At 36.7% G+C, this 16,081-nt stretch overlaps 1 protein-coding gene across 7 annotated transcripts in view; it reads left to right on the top strand.

Annotated features, from left to right (window-relative positions):
- The window catches only part of RPS6KC1 (ribosomal protein S6 kinase C1), a 203,717-nt gene that overhangs the window by 99,299 nt on the left and 88,337 nt on the right, over positions 1 to 16,081 (top strand). For 5 of the 7 annotated variants that reach the window (XM_021007814.2, XM_021007817.2, XM_021007818.2 and 2 more), the window contains 2 exons: positions 1,976 to 2,097; positions 10,508 to 10,600. In XM_021007814.2, the coding sequence (XP_020863473.1) occupies positions 1,976 to 2,097; positions 10,508 to 10,600 (215 nt within the window). Of the gene's footprint in view, positions 1 to 1,975; positions 2,098 to 7,811; positions 7,925 to 10,507; positions 10,601 to 16,081 lie in introns of those variants that run through there. The other 2 variants (XM_021007819.2, XM_021007820.2) reach the window with 2 other exon arrangements.

The raw sequence follows: 16,081 nt of genomic DNA, 5'->3' as shown, positions 1-16,081 counted from the left end.
GATTTGGCTTAAGGAGAGAACAACATACACATCCAATTGGGTATGGAAATCTGTCTTACCCTACAGGAAAATAGGGGGAGAAGGGGACAAGAGAGCAGGGGGGTGATAGAGAGGAGGGCAGAATGGGAAAGAGGGTAATCAGAAGCAAATACTTCTGAGGAGGGACAGGGTCAAAAGAAAGAATAGACTAAATGGGAGGGTAGGATAGGATTAAGGGAAATACAGTTAGTTTTTCACAACATGTCCACTAAGGAAGTGTTTTGCATAACTGCACATGTACAACCTATATTGAGTCGCTTGCCTTTTCAGTGAGGGTGGGTGGGGAGGGAGGAAGGGCGAAAATTTGAAACTCAAAGTTTTAAAAACATATGTTTTAAAAAAAATGTTTTCACATGCTACTGTGAAATAAGAAATACAGGAAATGGGGTACAGAAGTCTATCCTGCCCTAGAGGAAAATAGAAGGGGAAGGGGATAAGAGAAGGGAGAGGGGGAGAGATAGAAGAGAAGGCAGACCAGGGCAAGGGATATTCAGAATGCATGCCATCTTGGGGTGGGAGGAGGGGTGAGAAATTTGGAACTCAAAAACTTGTGGAAGTGAATATTGAAAACTAAAAATAAATAAATTTGTATCAACCTCCCCCCCCCCAAAAAAAAAAGAATTCTCTTTGGTGGATTTTTGTGCCCTTTTTCTTTTTTTAAACCATTGGTCTTTTTTGTTTTTTTTTTTAAGTGTTATTTTCTTCAGTATTTTTTTTTTTGGGCCTCCTTTACCAAGCTGTTGACTCTTTTTTTTCATGATTTGCTTCCATCATTCTCATTTCTTTTTACAATTTTTCCTCTACCTCTTACATTTGATTTTTAAAATCCTTTATAAGTTCTTCTAGGAAGTCTTTTTTTTTGGGGGGGGTGGCCTGAGACCAATTTACATTTTTCTTTAAGTCTTTTAGCGGATTTGACTTTGTTGTTTTCTTCTGAGTTTGTGTTTTGATTTTCCCTGTCACCTTAGTAGCTTTCTGTGGTCCTTTCCTCCCCTCCCCTCCCCTCCCCTCCTCTCCTCTCTTCTCTGTCCTTCTTTGCTCATTTCCTCAGTCTGTCTCTTGGCTTTTAACTTTATGTGAAAGTTGAACTCTGCTCCTGGATTTCAGGAGGCACTGTCCCAAGCCTCAGATTTTTCATGCTGCTGTTTTTAGAACTAGTTCTGGAGGCTCATAAATTTTTAGCTACTCAAAGGTGGTGTGTTATAAGAAGAGGTGTGGTTACTGCCTTTCTGGCCTGTGCTCTGATTTGTGAGCAACCACAACACTCTTTTCTTAGCTGGCACTGTGACCAGGGTCCCTGCCTGCAAGTTGTAGTGTGCTAATGCTTCTTCTCCCTCTGGGACTGTGACCTGGAACCATGTATGAGCAATGTGACAGAGTCCTGTACCCAGTGCTAGCAGAGGATTGCCTTAATCTCCTTCTCACCCCTGTCCAACCCCATTGCCGTCTGTGGCTGAGAGCTCTGGAAGTCATTGCTGCCAATTCAGTCACCTCCAAGGCCTCCTACTGCTTTGCCAGGGTGGGTCCTGCATTGGACTGCTCTGTACTCTGACTCCAGTGAGACAGACTTTTCCTGCCAACCTTCTAAGTTGTCTTCGGGTGCAAAATTGTTTCACCCTGACCTTTTTCTGGGTTCTGTGGCTCTAAAATTTGTGTTGAGGTATTATTTTAAAGTTGTTTGGAGGGGAATTTGGGAGCACTCAGGAAAGTCCTTGACTTTACTCTGACATCTTTGCTCCACCTCCCTACTTGTGTATTCTTAATGCTATTTAATAAACATGGACACATAGACACAGAGACACATTTGAAATGCCAGTATTCAAATCAACACGACATTAGGTATGATAATGCTAAAAATAGTATTATCTAACCACATTATATATTTACATCTAGAATTTATTGTATCATAGCACAAATTTTCTTTATTATATCTTAGGTGAGTCAAGTCCCACTCGTCGAGAAGCAGTCAAGAAACGGACAGCGGAGTATCTAATGCGTGCTGAGCAGCTCTCTAGTTTTTATTTAAAACCACCCCTTGGTGATGGAGTGTCATCCCAGGTAGAATTTTTTATTTCTTTCTCTAAAATTGGATGAAGTGGAAGTTTAAATTAAATTGTTTTGTACCATGTTTACTTTTGTTGGACTTTTTTTTTGTGAGGCAGTTGGGGTTAAATGACTTGCCTAAGGTCACACAGCTAGTGAATGCTGTGTGTCTGAGCCTGGATTTGAACTCAGGTCCTCCTGACTCCAGGGCTAGTGTTTTATGTGTTGTGCCACCTAGCCGCCCCTTTCTTGGACTTTCTTTAGGTGCTTTTGATCAGTCTTGTTTTGCGTCTGTGCAAGGGACTTTACCAAGTATCCTATGAAATGATGTCTCTCACTTTCTTTGAGTACACAATGAAAATAACTCTCTCATCTTTTTATTCTGCTTTCTAAGAGGGACCCATTTAATTTAATTTTAATTTAACTTCTTTATGTCTTCTGGCTTTGCCATTCAACCTAATTTTGTGTCATTTGCAAAGTTGAAAAGCAAGATTGATGTATGTGCTTTCAATTCCTTTATCCAAGTCAGTAATGACAACAGTGCATATAGATCCTAAGCTGAAATCACATAAGACAAAAGACACGTTGCATATAATTTTATAGAATCATCAGGTTGCTAAAATTATTTTTCTGCCTATCTCTGCACACATTTATTATTTATCCCTAGTTATGCTCCTATGCTACATTTACGTATTGTTAATTTAACTACCAACTCCAGGGTTTATGTTAGATTCCACCTGTTATTAGAGGTAGTATAAAGCCTAACTTACAGCAGATACTTCACATTTCCTCTCAAACATAGGTTCTAATGGAAATCAAATAGATTGGTAGAGTTGTACTTAATCAAGCTAGTACTGGGAGACTAGGACAAAAAATTTTATATCTGGGGGTTTTGACTCAGTTGTTTTTTAGAAGTAGCATGTCTTAATGATCTGAAAATTGGAGAAGTCCTCTTTAGAGAAAAGTAGTTTTGTGCGTATAGAAAGTCAAGCAAGATTTCACAAAAGAGCAGTGTTATAATTACAGAAAATATACAAGCAAATCTGAAATAAAATGGCATAAATATTGAAGGAGTCTGCAATAAAGGATAGATCAGAGTAGAGTGCAGGATGGTTAGTTCGGGAAATCTTCCCAGAAGAGGTGAGTTGTGAGTCAGCTCTGGAAAGGGTGAAGAGTGTGGGTTGATGGAGAAGAGAAGGGAGAGCTTTCCCAATGGGAGGGTGGCACTGCAGCAACAATAAATGAAATATGGATGGAAGACAGAAGGTTGACTTAGGGTGAAAAGGGCATGTTGGGGGCAATGAGAGATGAGTTTGGAAAATGATAAAAGAGGGGAAGCAGTAGGAAGAGAGGGTGTTCAATGCTAGGAATTGGGGGTCTATAGTAGGGTTTTTTTTTTTACTGTTAGGAGAGAAGTGACGAGATGAATTTCCTCTCTAGTCATCATTTGGTTTTCATTACTTGTTGTTCAATCATTTTTCAGTCATGTTTGACTCTTTGTTGACCCCATTTGAGGTTTTCTTGGCCAAGATGCTGGAGTGGTTTGCCATGTCCATCTCCAGCTCATTTTACAAATGAGGTAACTGGAGCTAACAGGGTTAAGTGACTTGCCCAGGGTCACTCAGATAGAAATTGAGGCCAGATTTGAACTCAAGAAGTTGAGTCTTCCTGAGTCCAGGTCTGGAACTTCATCCACTGTACCACCCAGCTGCCCTGTTTCATTAGACCTCCTGCCTAATTTCCTTTTGAACTTTTTCTTTTTTCTTCAGGTCTTAATGGCCACAGTTGTTTTCATGGGCACACAAGATTGTGTCTTGAGGTCTCTCATTTAAAAAAAAAAGGAGTTTATGCATTAATTGATTTCTAAGATTCTTTCTAATGACAAAATGTTGTGTTTTTCATTGTCAAAGGAAGTATTATTTCCAACTCATTGGTATGCACAGGTTTCACAGAATCATAAATTTGGAGGCAAGAAGGAAGCTTGAAGCACTTAGAGAACATCTGGTACAAACTCTGCATTTTATAGGTGATATTGTAGTCTCTGTTTGTATTCTTTTAAAGTATGATGTTTTTAATTGACAGAAATCTATTTTCTCTCCCTCCTACCCCATTAGAGGAAAAAAAAACCCAAACCAAATTCCTTGGAACAAACGTGTCATCAACCTAAAAAACAACTTATTTTGTCCTTCTTTTTAGTTTAATTTTTTCACATTTCAGTTTCAGTTTTTACAGCATTGATCCATTGGCATCAAGCATTGAAGAAACTTTTAGGCTTTGTAATTGTAGGAGCCCTAAATAGTCCCAAATTTCCTATCCACCAAGAGATTTCCAAAAAAGGGAGCAGAAAGTGTTAGAAGAGTCTTCTCCCTTTTCTTTTCTATATTAAATGGCCCTGAGAACAGTAGAAGGAGCAGGTTTTAGCTAAAAGTAAAAGAGTTGTTTGAAGTGAAATTGAAAAGTAGTATTGAAAGAGACAGTTGGTTTTGTTTCACCTGAGGTTGATATTGAGTGGCCTGGGAAATTATATAGAAAAGGTAACATTCTAGAAAAAGCCAGAAATAGTTTTTCATGCTATTTTTAGCACAAAAATTCAAAATACATAAAGAATGACAGTAAAAGAGTTAAATTTTGGGGATAAAAATAGAGTAGTTGTCCAATATATAAATGAATCCAATCGTGAAGTCTGAATGGAAAATACAGTTTATGTATGGAATTTGTGAATTACTTGCATACTTCTCTTGTTTGTGAATAAATGCTGCAGTAATATTTCTATCAATGCCTTTTGTTTTTATATCACTTAATTTCTGATTATAGCCCCTACTTCATCTTTTACCCAGTGAATCTTCTTGTACCAGAGATTAAAAAAGAAAATGAAAAAAGAACAGTTCAGCCAACCAAGCATTATCTGTGTCTGACAGTGTATGTTATATGAGGAACATGTCAACTTTTCTCCAGGGCCAGGCTTGGTCATTATAATTACATAGTGTTTACAGCTGAAGACAGACACTCATTCCCTCTTTCTCTCTCTCTCCCCCTTCTTCTTTCTTTTTTTTTTTTAATTAAATTGACCAAAAGTTTATCATTTTATTGTTTTTTTCCATAAAACCAGCTCTTAGTTTTATTTATTCGATAGTTTTCCTAATTTAAATTTTATTAATCTCTCCTTTGGTTTTCAGTATTTCTAATTTGGTATTAAACTGAGGATTTTTCATTTGTTCTTTTTCTAGTTTCTTTTTTTATTTGCACGCCCAATTCATTGAGCTCCTCTTTCTCTATTTTATTCACGTAAGCATTTAGAAATATAAAACTTCCCCTAAAAACTGCTTTGGCAGCATCCCATAAGTTTTGGTTGTCTCATTATTGTCATTCAATTGAATGAAGTTATTGATTGTTTTGTGATTTGTTGTTTGACCCATTCATTCTTTAGGATTAGATTATTTAGTTTCCAATGAATTTTTAGACTATCTTTCCGTGGCCTTTTATTATGTATAATTTTTATTGCATCATGATCTGAAAAGGATGCATTTAATATTTCTGCCTTTCTGCATTGGATTGTGAGGTTTTTATACCCTTATACAATGTCAGTTTTTGTGTATGTACCATGTACCATGGAGAAAAACTATATTCCTCCCTATCACCATTCAGTTTTCTCCAGAGGTCTACCATATCTAACTTTTCTAAAATTCTGTTCACCTCCTTAACTTCTTCTTTATTTTGTGGTTAGATTTATCTAGTTCAGAGAAGGGGAGGTTGAGGTTCCCCACTAGTATAGTTTTGCTGTCTGTTTCTTCCTGTAACTCCCTAAACTTCTCCTCTAAGAATTTGGATGCTATACTACTTGGTGCATATATGTTTAGTAATGATATTACTTCATTGACTATAGTGCCTTTTAGCAGGATGTAGTATTCTTCCTTATCTCTTTTAATAAGATCTGTTTTTTCTTTTCTTTGTCTGAGATCAGGATTGCTACCCCTGCTTTTTTTACTTCAGCAGAAGCATATAGTACATTCTACTCTAGCCTTTTACCTTTACCCTGTGTGTGTCCCCACTGTCTTGCTTTTCATTTTGTATCCCCAACTCTTAGCACAGTGCTTTGCATCCATTAACCTCTTAATAAATGCTTATTGATTTGTTCCTTCTGTTCATGTTGTTATAATAAATACCCACTTATTTATTCTTTCTGTGCGTGTTGCTATAGTGGTATGTATTGTTTTTTTTTTTTCACTGCTGTGGCATTATTTGTGTCTCCCAGTTGTGCTGTCTGTTTGCCTATACCTCAAATTAGACAATTTCACTTTTTTTCATTAATAAAATAAAAATTTTGGTTAGGAATAACAATAGACTCGAATGAGAGCCAAAATGTATTTATTACATATACTCCTTTCTGTAACATAGGTTAAAATATGATAGAATTCCATTGTATTTGCTGAGCGGATGACATGTCTTATTTTTTAATCTTCATCCTTGCTTACTAAGCTCTCTTGTGGTACAGCGAGAGTTGGGAAGTAGCAGCCAGGAGACCTGGATTCTAGTGCTGTCTTGGGTACCAGACTCTGACTTTGGGTACGTTATTTAACTTCTCCAGGACTCAAGTTTCTCAACTTAAAAAATAAAGAAATTCAATTTGAGATAAATTCCCTAAAAATTCTGTAAAATCTCTACAAATGTATGGTTCTTTATTCCAATTGGAAAAAATATATATTCAGTATAAGCCCTGTGTATAAAGAAAAAAGCATAAGTTTCTTTATGATGATATTACTTGTGTTCTTTTTGTTGTTCATTTTTCTAACGTGGAGCTCTGAAAATACAAAAATAATACCTTGTGATCAGAAGATGACATAAACTGTCAGTGCTCTGGTTTGTCACATAGTAGGAGCCACTTCTCCCTCCTCCTTGCCCCCTATCATTCATTCAGTCATTCATTCATTCATTCATTCAGTGGTTTGTTTATTTTTAACATTCATATTTTTGTTCTAAATTCTCTCCCCCCTCACCCATTGAGAAGGCAAGCAATTTAATACCTATTATACTTGTGAAGTCATGCAAAACATATTTCTGTATTGCTAAAAAGCAAGAAAAAGAACGTGACCAAAGTAGGAACTTAATAAATGTTTCTTGACTGACTGACTCCAGTGTATTCTCCATACTATTTCCATATTCATTTTTTTTTGGGGGGAGGGAGACTGGGTCTCCTCATCTTGCCCATGCTGACATACAGTGGCCATTCACATGCCCAGTCTGATTGCTGATTGGCATGGGAGTTTTGGCGTTTTCCATATCCATCAGACTTGGTGTGAATACCTAATAAGCAGCAGTGTTAACTCTGGCCCAGAGCTTTCAAGCTCAAGTCAGTAGTCAATAAACATTTATTAAGTGTGTACTGTGTACCCAGCCACTGTATTAAGACTGGGGATACAAATAAGAAAAGGAGAGACAATTTCTGCCCTCCAGGACAATCTAATGAGGCAAGATAATACACAAAAAGAAGCTAAAATAGTAGCTAGGGGGTACCTAGAGTGGGGCAGGATGTTTGTGGAGAGCTGTCAGTGGGAAATGAAATTAGCTGTAAAATTCTGAACCCTGTCAAAAGGGAGACTTTGGGAAGGGTTTACTGCTTTGCTCTCTAGCCCTCTAGTTAGTGGGATGAGGAAACTGAGGCTGCTGAGGAGGTTTTGAGTCTCAAATCATAATTAATCTTTATGATGATTTGATTTCAGGTGGTAAATTTTTCCTGGGAGAGGAATGATGTTCCTGGAGTCAAAAGCAAGTTCAAATGATGGACCAGCCTTAGCCTCCCCAGCAGTAGGGATTACAGATATGCACCACTATCCATGGCTTTAGAGTAATCTTTCTAAATAATTTTTCATGATATCATTCCGTACTTTGCTCAAAAACTTTCAGTGGTTTTCTGTTACCTGTAGTATAAAGTTTGTATTTTCTGGCCTGGACCATAACATGGCCTTCCATAGCCTTATCTCCCAGTGTTTCCCAACCTGAACCCCCTTCTCAAGCCAGACAGGTCTCCAAAACACTGTGCTCATGCTCTTTGCTCATCTAACTCAGCTTGGATACTGCTCTTTTGACTTTGCATATTTCCTCTGTCTGAAGTATGTCTCCTCACCTTCCACTCCCTCTTTACCAGTCTAGAGGCAGCTAGGTGGTTCAGTGGATAGAATGCTGGAACTGGAATCAGGAAGGCCCAAGTTTAAATCCAGCCTCAAGCCCTTAGTAGCTGTGTGACCCTGGGCAAGTCACTAACCTCTGTCTGCATTCATTTCTCATCTGTAAAATGGGCACTGTATAATTGCACCTATGTCCTAGTTGTGAAGATCGAATGAGACGATATTTGTAAAGTGCTTAGCACAGTGCCTGGCACATAGTAAGTGTGTATATGTATATATGTGTGTATGTACACATGCATATATGTTTATGTGTAAATATATATACACATACATGTGTATGTTAGTTATTATTTAATTACTTTAGTTTCTGCATCTATAAAATGGGGATAATAATAGCACCTATCTCTCAGGGTTGTTATAAGAGAAAACATGAAAATTTTTGTAAGATGCTTTGTAAACCTTAAAGCACTACATAAATTGTTTCATTATCATCATCATCATCATCATCTTCTAAAACCTGAGCACCCTTTAAGAACCTAATGAGAAACACCTACTCACAACTGTACCTTTTACCTGATTTTCTCTTATTTCAGTCTTGTTACAGAATAGGAAGGAAAAAAGAAATAGTTCTGAATTTTACTAGTTCTTACTTCATTCTGAAGAATATTAAGAGAGGAAAGAGAAAGGAGACAGTGTATTCTGTGCCTTCCTTGAAAGAGGAAAAAATCGATAAAGATTAATTGCTCTACAGCTCCTCCTTCTCCTATTGAACTTCCCCATCTCCTCCCTGAGGCTTTTCTAGATCACTTCATCCCACAGTAATTTTGAGTCTTCTGACCTCTTAGCACTTAACTGTCTAACAATTATTTGTACTTTGCATCTTATCTTCTCAAATAGATACCTTCCTTGAAGGCAATTATTGGGTCTTACTTGGCTTTGTGTCAAACATAATGCTTTGTACCCAGCAGGTACTCAGTAAGTATTTGATTGGTACTGCAATGGGTTTTGTCCTCTGGTGCAGAGGCCAGTTGAGGTGCTTGGAGTTTGAAGTATTGACAGCACTTCACTGGATCTACAGTTCTGTTAAAGTGGGACATTCCTTCCAATTTTTGGCAATCTGGTGAAAGCTATGGATCTTTTCTCAGAATAATGATTTTAAATGCATAGAAGAAAATATATAGGATTACAAAGGAAACTAATTATGTTGAAATAAGTATCAAAATATTTAAAACCAAAAAGAACCTTCTTTTAAATCTTGACATTACATGGGCGCTAGAGCAACATGCAGGACAGGTGTTTGTTATCCTTTACTTTCTGACCCCCTTATTTTATACGTGAGGACGCCGAGACCCAGAGAAAAGAAATTACTTTCCTTAGGTTTGGTCAATTAGAACATTTCATTCTCTGACTTCTTAAGTTAACAGTTTATGCATATTCTTGATGAGCAGCCACAACACTCAGTTATCCTTCACAGCTTCGTTATTTTAATTTGAGGACTAATAATGAAGCACTCTTTTCCTAAATTTTTGTTGTTCAGTCATTTTTCAGGAGCATCCAACTTTTTGTGATCCCTTTTGGGGTTTTTTGGCAAAGATAGTGGAGAGGCTTGTCATTTACTTTTCCAGCTTGTTTTACATATGACGAAACTAAGGCATACAGGAGTAAGGGACTTGTTGAGGGTCACAAAACTAGTAAGTGTCTGAGGCCAGGTTTGAACTGGCAAGATGAGTCTTGATGACTTCAGGTTTAGCACTCTATCTACTGCACCACCTAGCTGCCCTCTCTTCCTAAGAGGGTACTCTAGAGGCTGTGCTTTATGAAGGAGGATATTTATGCTAAGTGTCATTATAGGACTCCAGCTGTATGATAGAGTGAGTAGGGCATATGTTGAATTTCCTCCCCAGATAGCTATATTAGTAAATTGTTGTTTACATTTTACCTCTAAATTACTGCTGTGATGTTTGGGATAAATTGTAAGGCTGTGATTGAATATTGGGCCCCTGATCCATTTGTTACAAAGTTTCATTATAGCTGTACACTCCAGAATTGGATTATAGCTTTAGAAACTATATCAACTCATTAATTTTTCTTTTTTAAAATTTTGTTTTCAATGTTACCTGATTTATTTACTTGCAACTTTTTTTTTTTTTTGCATTAAGGACAAACAGAAACTTCTCCTTTCATCTTCCCTCTCTCTGATTTATGATAAATTTAGTTTCCTTCAGTCTGGCATTTGCTTCAGCAGGCAGTCTTCCTTCAAGTACCACCCTGATTGATGTATAATCTTTGATATCTTCCATTAGCCTCCAGGATCACTAAGTTCAAGGCCCTCTTGGAACCTAAGGAGCCCTGCCGAGGAACTGAAGGCCTTCAGAGTCCTTGGGGTGATTGACAAGGTAATTCTTCAGTGTCTCTTCAAGAGTTCAGTCATAAATCGACTGCATGCTGACATTCTGTCTTTGAAGCTTTGGATCTTAAGGATATGAAACAAAAGGAGAAAATGACTCAAATGCATCTGCACTTTAAAATAACAAAAGCAGAAGAAAAAAGGCTTTTATCTAAGCAATTCATGTAAGGTCATGCAAAATATATTTGAGCTGAAGGAGAAGGTACATGTTTGGTGGCATTCAGAAGAGTAGGACCTTTTAAAAAGTATTTGGTGTTACAGCAAAGAAAAGAGAAACCAATGCATTTTGTGCTTAGGGGTGACTAATAGGGGAACAGTGATTCACTGCTGTTCTTCTTTAACAGGCACATCCAGCTTGGTTGTCAAAGAGAAATAAATAGCTTTCTCTTATTTATTTGAGGATTAGAATGGAAAATTCCCCAGAAATCTGATAGTCAATCCAAGTTTGGTTTTACTGTTAACATGCTTTCACACTACTAAAGCGTATGCTATTGGCACATAGGTTATTTTTCAAGTGTAATTAAAGAAGCAAAACAGTATCTTTAACAAATAATCCATTTTTTAATGTAGTTGATTAAACTGCTATTTGGCCACACTAAGCAAAAGAAAATATATTGTTTAATACTCAGGATACAGCCTGTTAGTTTCATGAAGGCTTTTTTTTTTTTTACAATGAGCTAGAAGTTATGAAGTACCCTGATACTCAGTCAGCAACTGCTTATTGAGTGCTCCTGATATGGTGAAACAGGTTTATGATGCCATACTGAAATGGCAGATTTTGTAGAACATTGAAGGTAATTACTTAATGGCTAATAGTAGAAGGCCTTCAGAAAAGGGAGTTTGTTACAGGAAAACATTACTGGACATAATTACTTACCAAGTAATTTGTTTCAGATTATTTCATTTAGCAGAATATTGAACTGAGAAACTTGGGATTAGTAGTGAACTATTCAGTTTTATTAAACCTGAAGACCAAATTTTAAAAAATATTCTAGTTGGAATACATAGGTGTGGTGACTCCTGGTGAAGTTTGATATTTCAGCTTATTCCTGTTAAACAGAATAATAATATCTTACATTATATAGTGGTTTTTATTTTTCAGAGCTCTTGAACATTACCTGTTCTCATTTGATCCTCACAACAACCTTTTATATGTTGTGGTTGTTGGATTTATTGACACCTTATGGAGGAGAGTGATTCTGCAATAATAATAATAATAATTTACATATAGCACTTTTAAGGATTATCAGGGGCTTTCCTCCCAACAACTTTGTGAGGTAGGTTGTAGAGTTATTATTTTCCCTGTCTTGCAGATGAGGAAACTCGGGCTCAGAGAAATTAAGTGGCTCGTACAAGGTCATGTACTAGAAGTAGTGGAAGTATGACTAGATTCAGGTAGTCAATAAGCATTGATTAAATGCCTAATATATGCCAGGTACTGTGTTAAGTGCCGGAGGATGCAAAGAAAGGCAAAAGACATTTCCATTGAGAGCTCACAATTTAAGGGAAGAGACTACATGCAAAAAAAAAAATGTACAGAGATACTACATATAGAATAATTAGGAAATAACCAACAGAAGGAAGACAGAATTAAGAGGGATTGGGAAAGGTTTCTTGTAGAAGGTGGGATTTTAGCTGGATTTGAAGGAAGCAGGAAGCTGAGATATTGGAGAGAGAACATGGGGACAGCCAGAGTAAATGCACAGAGCCAAAAGATGGAGTGTCTTGTCTGAGGAATAGCTAAATGGCTGGTGTCACTGGGTTGAAGAGTAAATTGGGGCGGAGGCAGAGTGTCTAAGGTATAAAAAGACTGGAAAGCTAGAGATAAGGCTAGTTTATGAAGGCATTTGAATACAAAACAGAGGATTTTGTATTTCATTCTGGAGTGTTAGGGAGCTGCTGGAGTTTATTGAGTATATGGGGAGAGGGGTGACATGATCAGACCTATATTTAAAGAGAATTACTTTGGCAGCTGAATGAGGATGGACTGGAGTAGGGAGAAATTTGGCAGACCCACCAGCAGGTTATTGCAACAGTATAGGCATGAGGTGATAGAGGTCTACACTAGAGGATTTGCAGTGTTAGAGGAGAGAAGGGGGCATGTTTGAGAGATATTGTAAGTGTGGAATTGACAGGCCTTTGCAACAGATTGTATATGGAGGGTGAGAGATAATGAGGAGTCCAAGATGACTCCTAAGTTGTAAGTTTGGATTCCAGGTTTTCTTGAAAATAACCACATTGCTTTTTAAAATGGGAAAGAAGGAGAGCTAAGTGGAGGGAATCTTTTGCTGAAATAATAATACCAAGCTCTAAAAGCTCTTCAGGAATATTTTAGTGTTATAACATCCATCATTGCCATAGTAAATGTTTTCAATCTGTTTTTAGAGTCAGAGGGAAAAAAGTGTTTGCTTACTAGCCAGCTTAGATAGAGTACATTCATGTGAGCAAAGGCAACTTTTAAGCATTGTGGTATAATGGAAATAACACTAACCTCTGTCACTCAATGTGTGACAATTGGCAAGTTACCCTATGAGCCTCAGTTTTTTCTTCTGTAAAATGGGGCTAATGCCTGCCATTACCTATAGAATGGTGTTATGGTTAGTATTAAATGAGATAATGTTCAGAGAATCCTTTTTAAATTGTAGAGTGAGGCATAGCTAGTTGTAGTAGTCGTAGTTTATTGTTTGACACAATTAGAGTATATGCTATGAAATGTCTCATGAAGATAGTACATTCTTGCTTTGCCATAATACCCTGGATCTCTTCGTTTATTTTTGTTGTTGTTTATAACCTGAATTGAGCTAGAGAATAGAAGGAAATACTGATTATAAGGGAGGTTAAAGGGGAGGATATTTGTGAGTGTGTGTGCATATGCGGAGACTAACAATTACGTATCATTCAGGGTATATGTAATCTGTAGAATTTAAGTGTTTGAGGTTGGAGGTGTAGATTAACAGTTTAGAGAATGTTGGGATCTTCTATCATGGCAGCAAGCTTTATTGCTTTGTAACACATTGAAGGAGGTTTGAAAACAGTAGATGAAAGCATTGGAGCAATGAGGGCAAAATTTGGTTTGATCTTCATAAGGATAATTAGCTTACCTCTGTTCATTAGTCATAAACTATACTCCTAATCTTGCAGATGCCTGCTAGTAGGGGTACAGAAGCAGCAAGGTGCCTTGGAAGGAAGCAGTGCTGGATTTGGGATGAGGGAGAACCTGGGTTTGAATCCCCTCTCCTGGATTACTGGTTGTAACTACAGGCAAGCCCCTTCAGCTAATCCTGTTTCATTACTTAAGAAATGAATGTAATTCTACTTGCTGTGCAGGTTTGTTGCAAGACCCAAATAAGATATTTGTAAAGCACTTTGCTCTAAATCTCTATGTAAATGTCTGTTGTATTAATTGTTGCGATTGTCAAAAGATCAGCAAAAAGTTATCAATCATCAGGGAAAAAACAAAATCAAAATATGTGTCCTAGCAATGGTAAGTAGGTGCTGTCATCTTCGCAAATGTAGAATAAGTTGTTGTTATTTACCATTTAAATTAAAAAAATTTTTTTGAACTCACCATCAACTAAAATGAGCATTTCCATATATAGTAAAACAAAAAAGGAAGATTGTATGTGAAGCTGAATTGCCAACTACTTACTTTTTCAAATGACTTGGCATTACTAATCAAAATCACTTTACTTTCTGTGATATCTCTGTACAGAGCCCTTTGTTTACTTGTGCATCCTGTGCAATACTGGACTTAATACATTACCTCTGAAGTTTATATAGATGTTATATAAAATTTAAGGATATTTTTCAGATTAAGAGTAGCTAAAAGTTGAGGATTTAATAGTCACTTTTAGTCATTAATGTGGTGTTTTCTGTAATCTGAAAAAATAATTTACGGTAGTCAGAGTAGCAGAAACTTCAATATTTGAACTTTAGATTGTTGTGCTGTGGGTTCAAACTGAATCTTTATACTTTGTCCTATATCTAAATAATGCTCAAAAATATTGGTTGTTACAAACTTTACTCATATCATTAACCATATCTATAGTTCTTTTTCACCTTTCCCAACACCTTCTGTATTTGAAGCTCTGTGAGGGAAAAAAATGTTTTATTTAATCTTTGGATCTTGTACAGTGCACAGTGCGTAGTAGATGTTTAATGAATGTTGATTAACCAGACAAATATATGCTAGTTGTAAGTTGCTTTTCTATTCACATCATGCAAGTGTTTCTTACTGATTCTTGCAAAGAGATGAAAACAGTTCTTGAGCTGGTTACGTTTCTTATCATTGCCATTTCCATTCTGTCTTGTGTGTGTGTATGTACACATATGTCTATTACGTATTATATGTTCTCTCATGGGAGGCCATATCTATGTATATACGTAATGCATCATATATATTATACCTGCATGTCATAAAATATTGTTAAATATTATTGTGTTATATATGTATATATGATACATGTCTGTTATGATGTAGTATACATATGGCCTACCATGAGAGAATATATAAAATATATGATTACACATGTTACACATATACATATATTATGCATATGTATCATATGTTTTCTATGTTGTCTCATGTGAGGTACTACACTGCCCTCTTTCCCCCAATAAATTCGCATTATACAAATTCAAATCCCCAGCAGACAGCAGGACCTGAATGGCCTGGGCTCTAGCTCCAGCACCCTGGCAGCAGTGGTGGGAGCAGCAGAGGCAACCACATCAGTGTGGCCCTGTGCCCAGAGTCCTCTGCTCTGGACACTGAAGTCACTCCAGCTTCAGGGGTCCCAGGCATTGTAGTTGCCCTGTGAGAGGAAGGGGAGGTCTACGGAATAGTCCACTTACATTAAGCAAGAACTGGCTGTATATGAATATATATTATATGTTTTCTCATGTGAGATTATAGATATTTCTATGCATACATATATACATATATGATGTCACTTGAGAATATATGTACATAAGCAGAATATATAGAGATGTAATATGACATGTATATAATGTATCATATTCTAACATACAGTTATGATATATAGATATTTTCTCATGTTATGTATACACCCATATAAACTTTTATACGTATGTATGCATATATACACACAAGTGGTCTCATATGAGAGACTATATAATGCACCCATGTATATGTTATACATTTAGAGCACCATATATTCTATATATGTACAGTAATCATGTGAGATTATATATACATGAGGTCATAAATGTAAACATGTACAATATACACATGTGACCTACATGAGGGAAACTTTTATTATGATACACATGTAATATATATGTTACATTATAAATATATTGTCCAGTGTGATGAAGATGCCATGGTTAGATTAGAGAGTCTCCGAGGTCCTATCTAATTTTGGCATTCTGTGATTATGCAACCCAGAGGAACTGAGAATTATGGCTTTTGGAACAGAATAGTCTCACACACACACACACACACACACACACA

The sequence above is a fragment of the Phascolarctos cinereus genome, unplaced genomic scaffold, assembly GCF_003287225.1.
Source record: "Phascolarctos cinereus isolate Bilbo 61053 unplaced genomic scaffold, phaCin_HiC Scaffold_5;HRSCAF=322, whole genome shotgun sequence".
Taxonomy (NCBI): domain Eukaryota; kingdom Metazoa; phylum Chordata; class Mammalia; order Diprotodontia; family Phascolarctidae; genus Phascolarctos; species Phascolarctos cinereus.
This window is presented reverse-complemented; position numbering and strand designations above follow the sequence as displayed.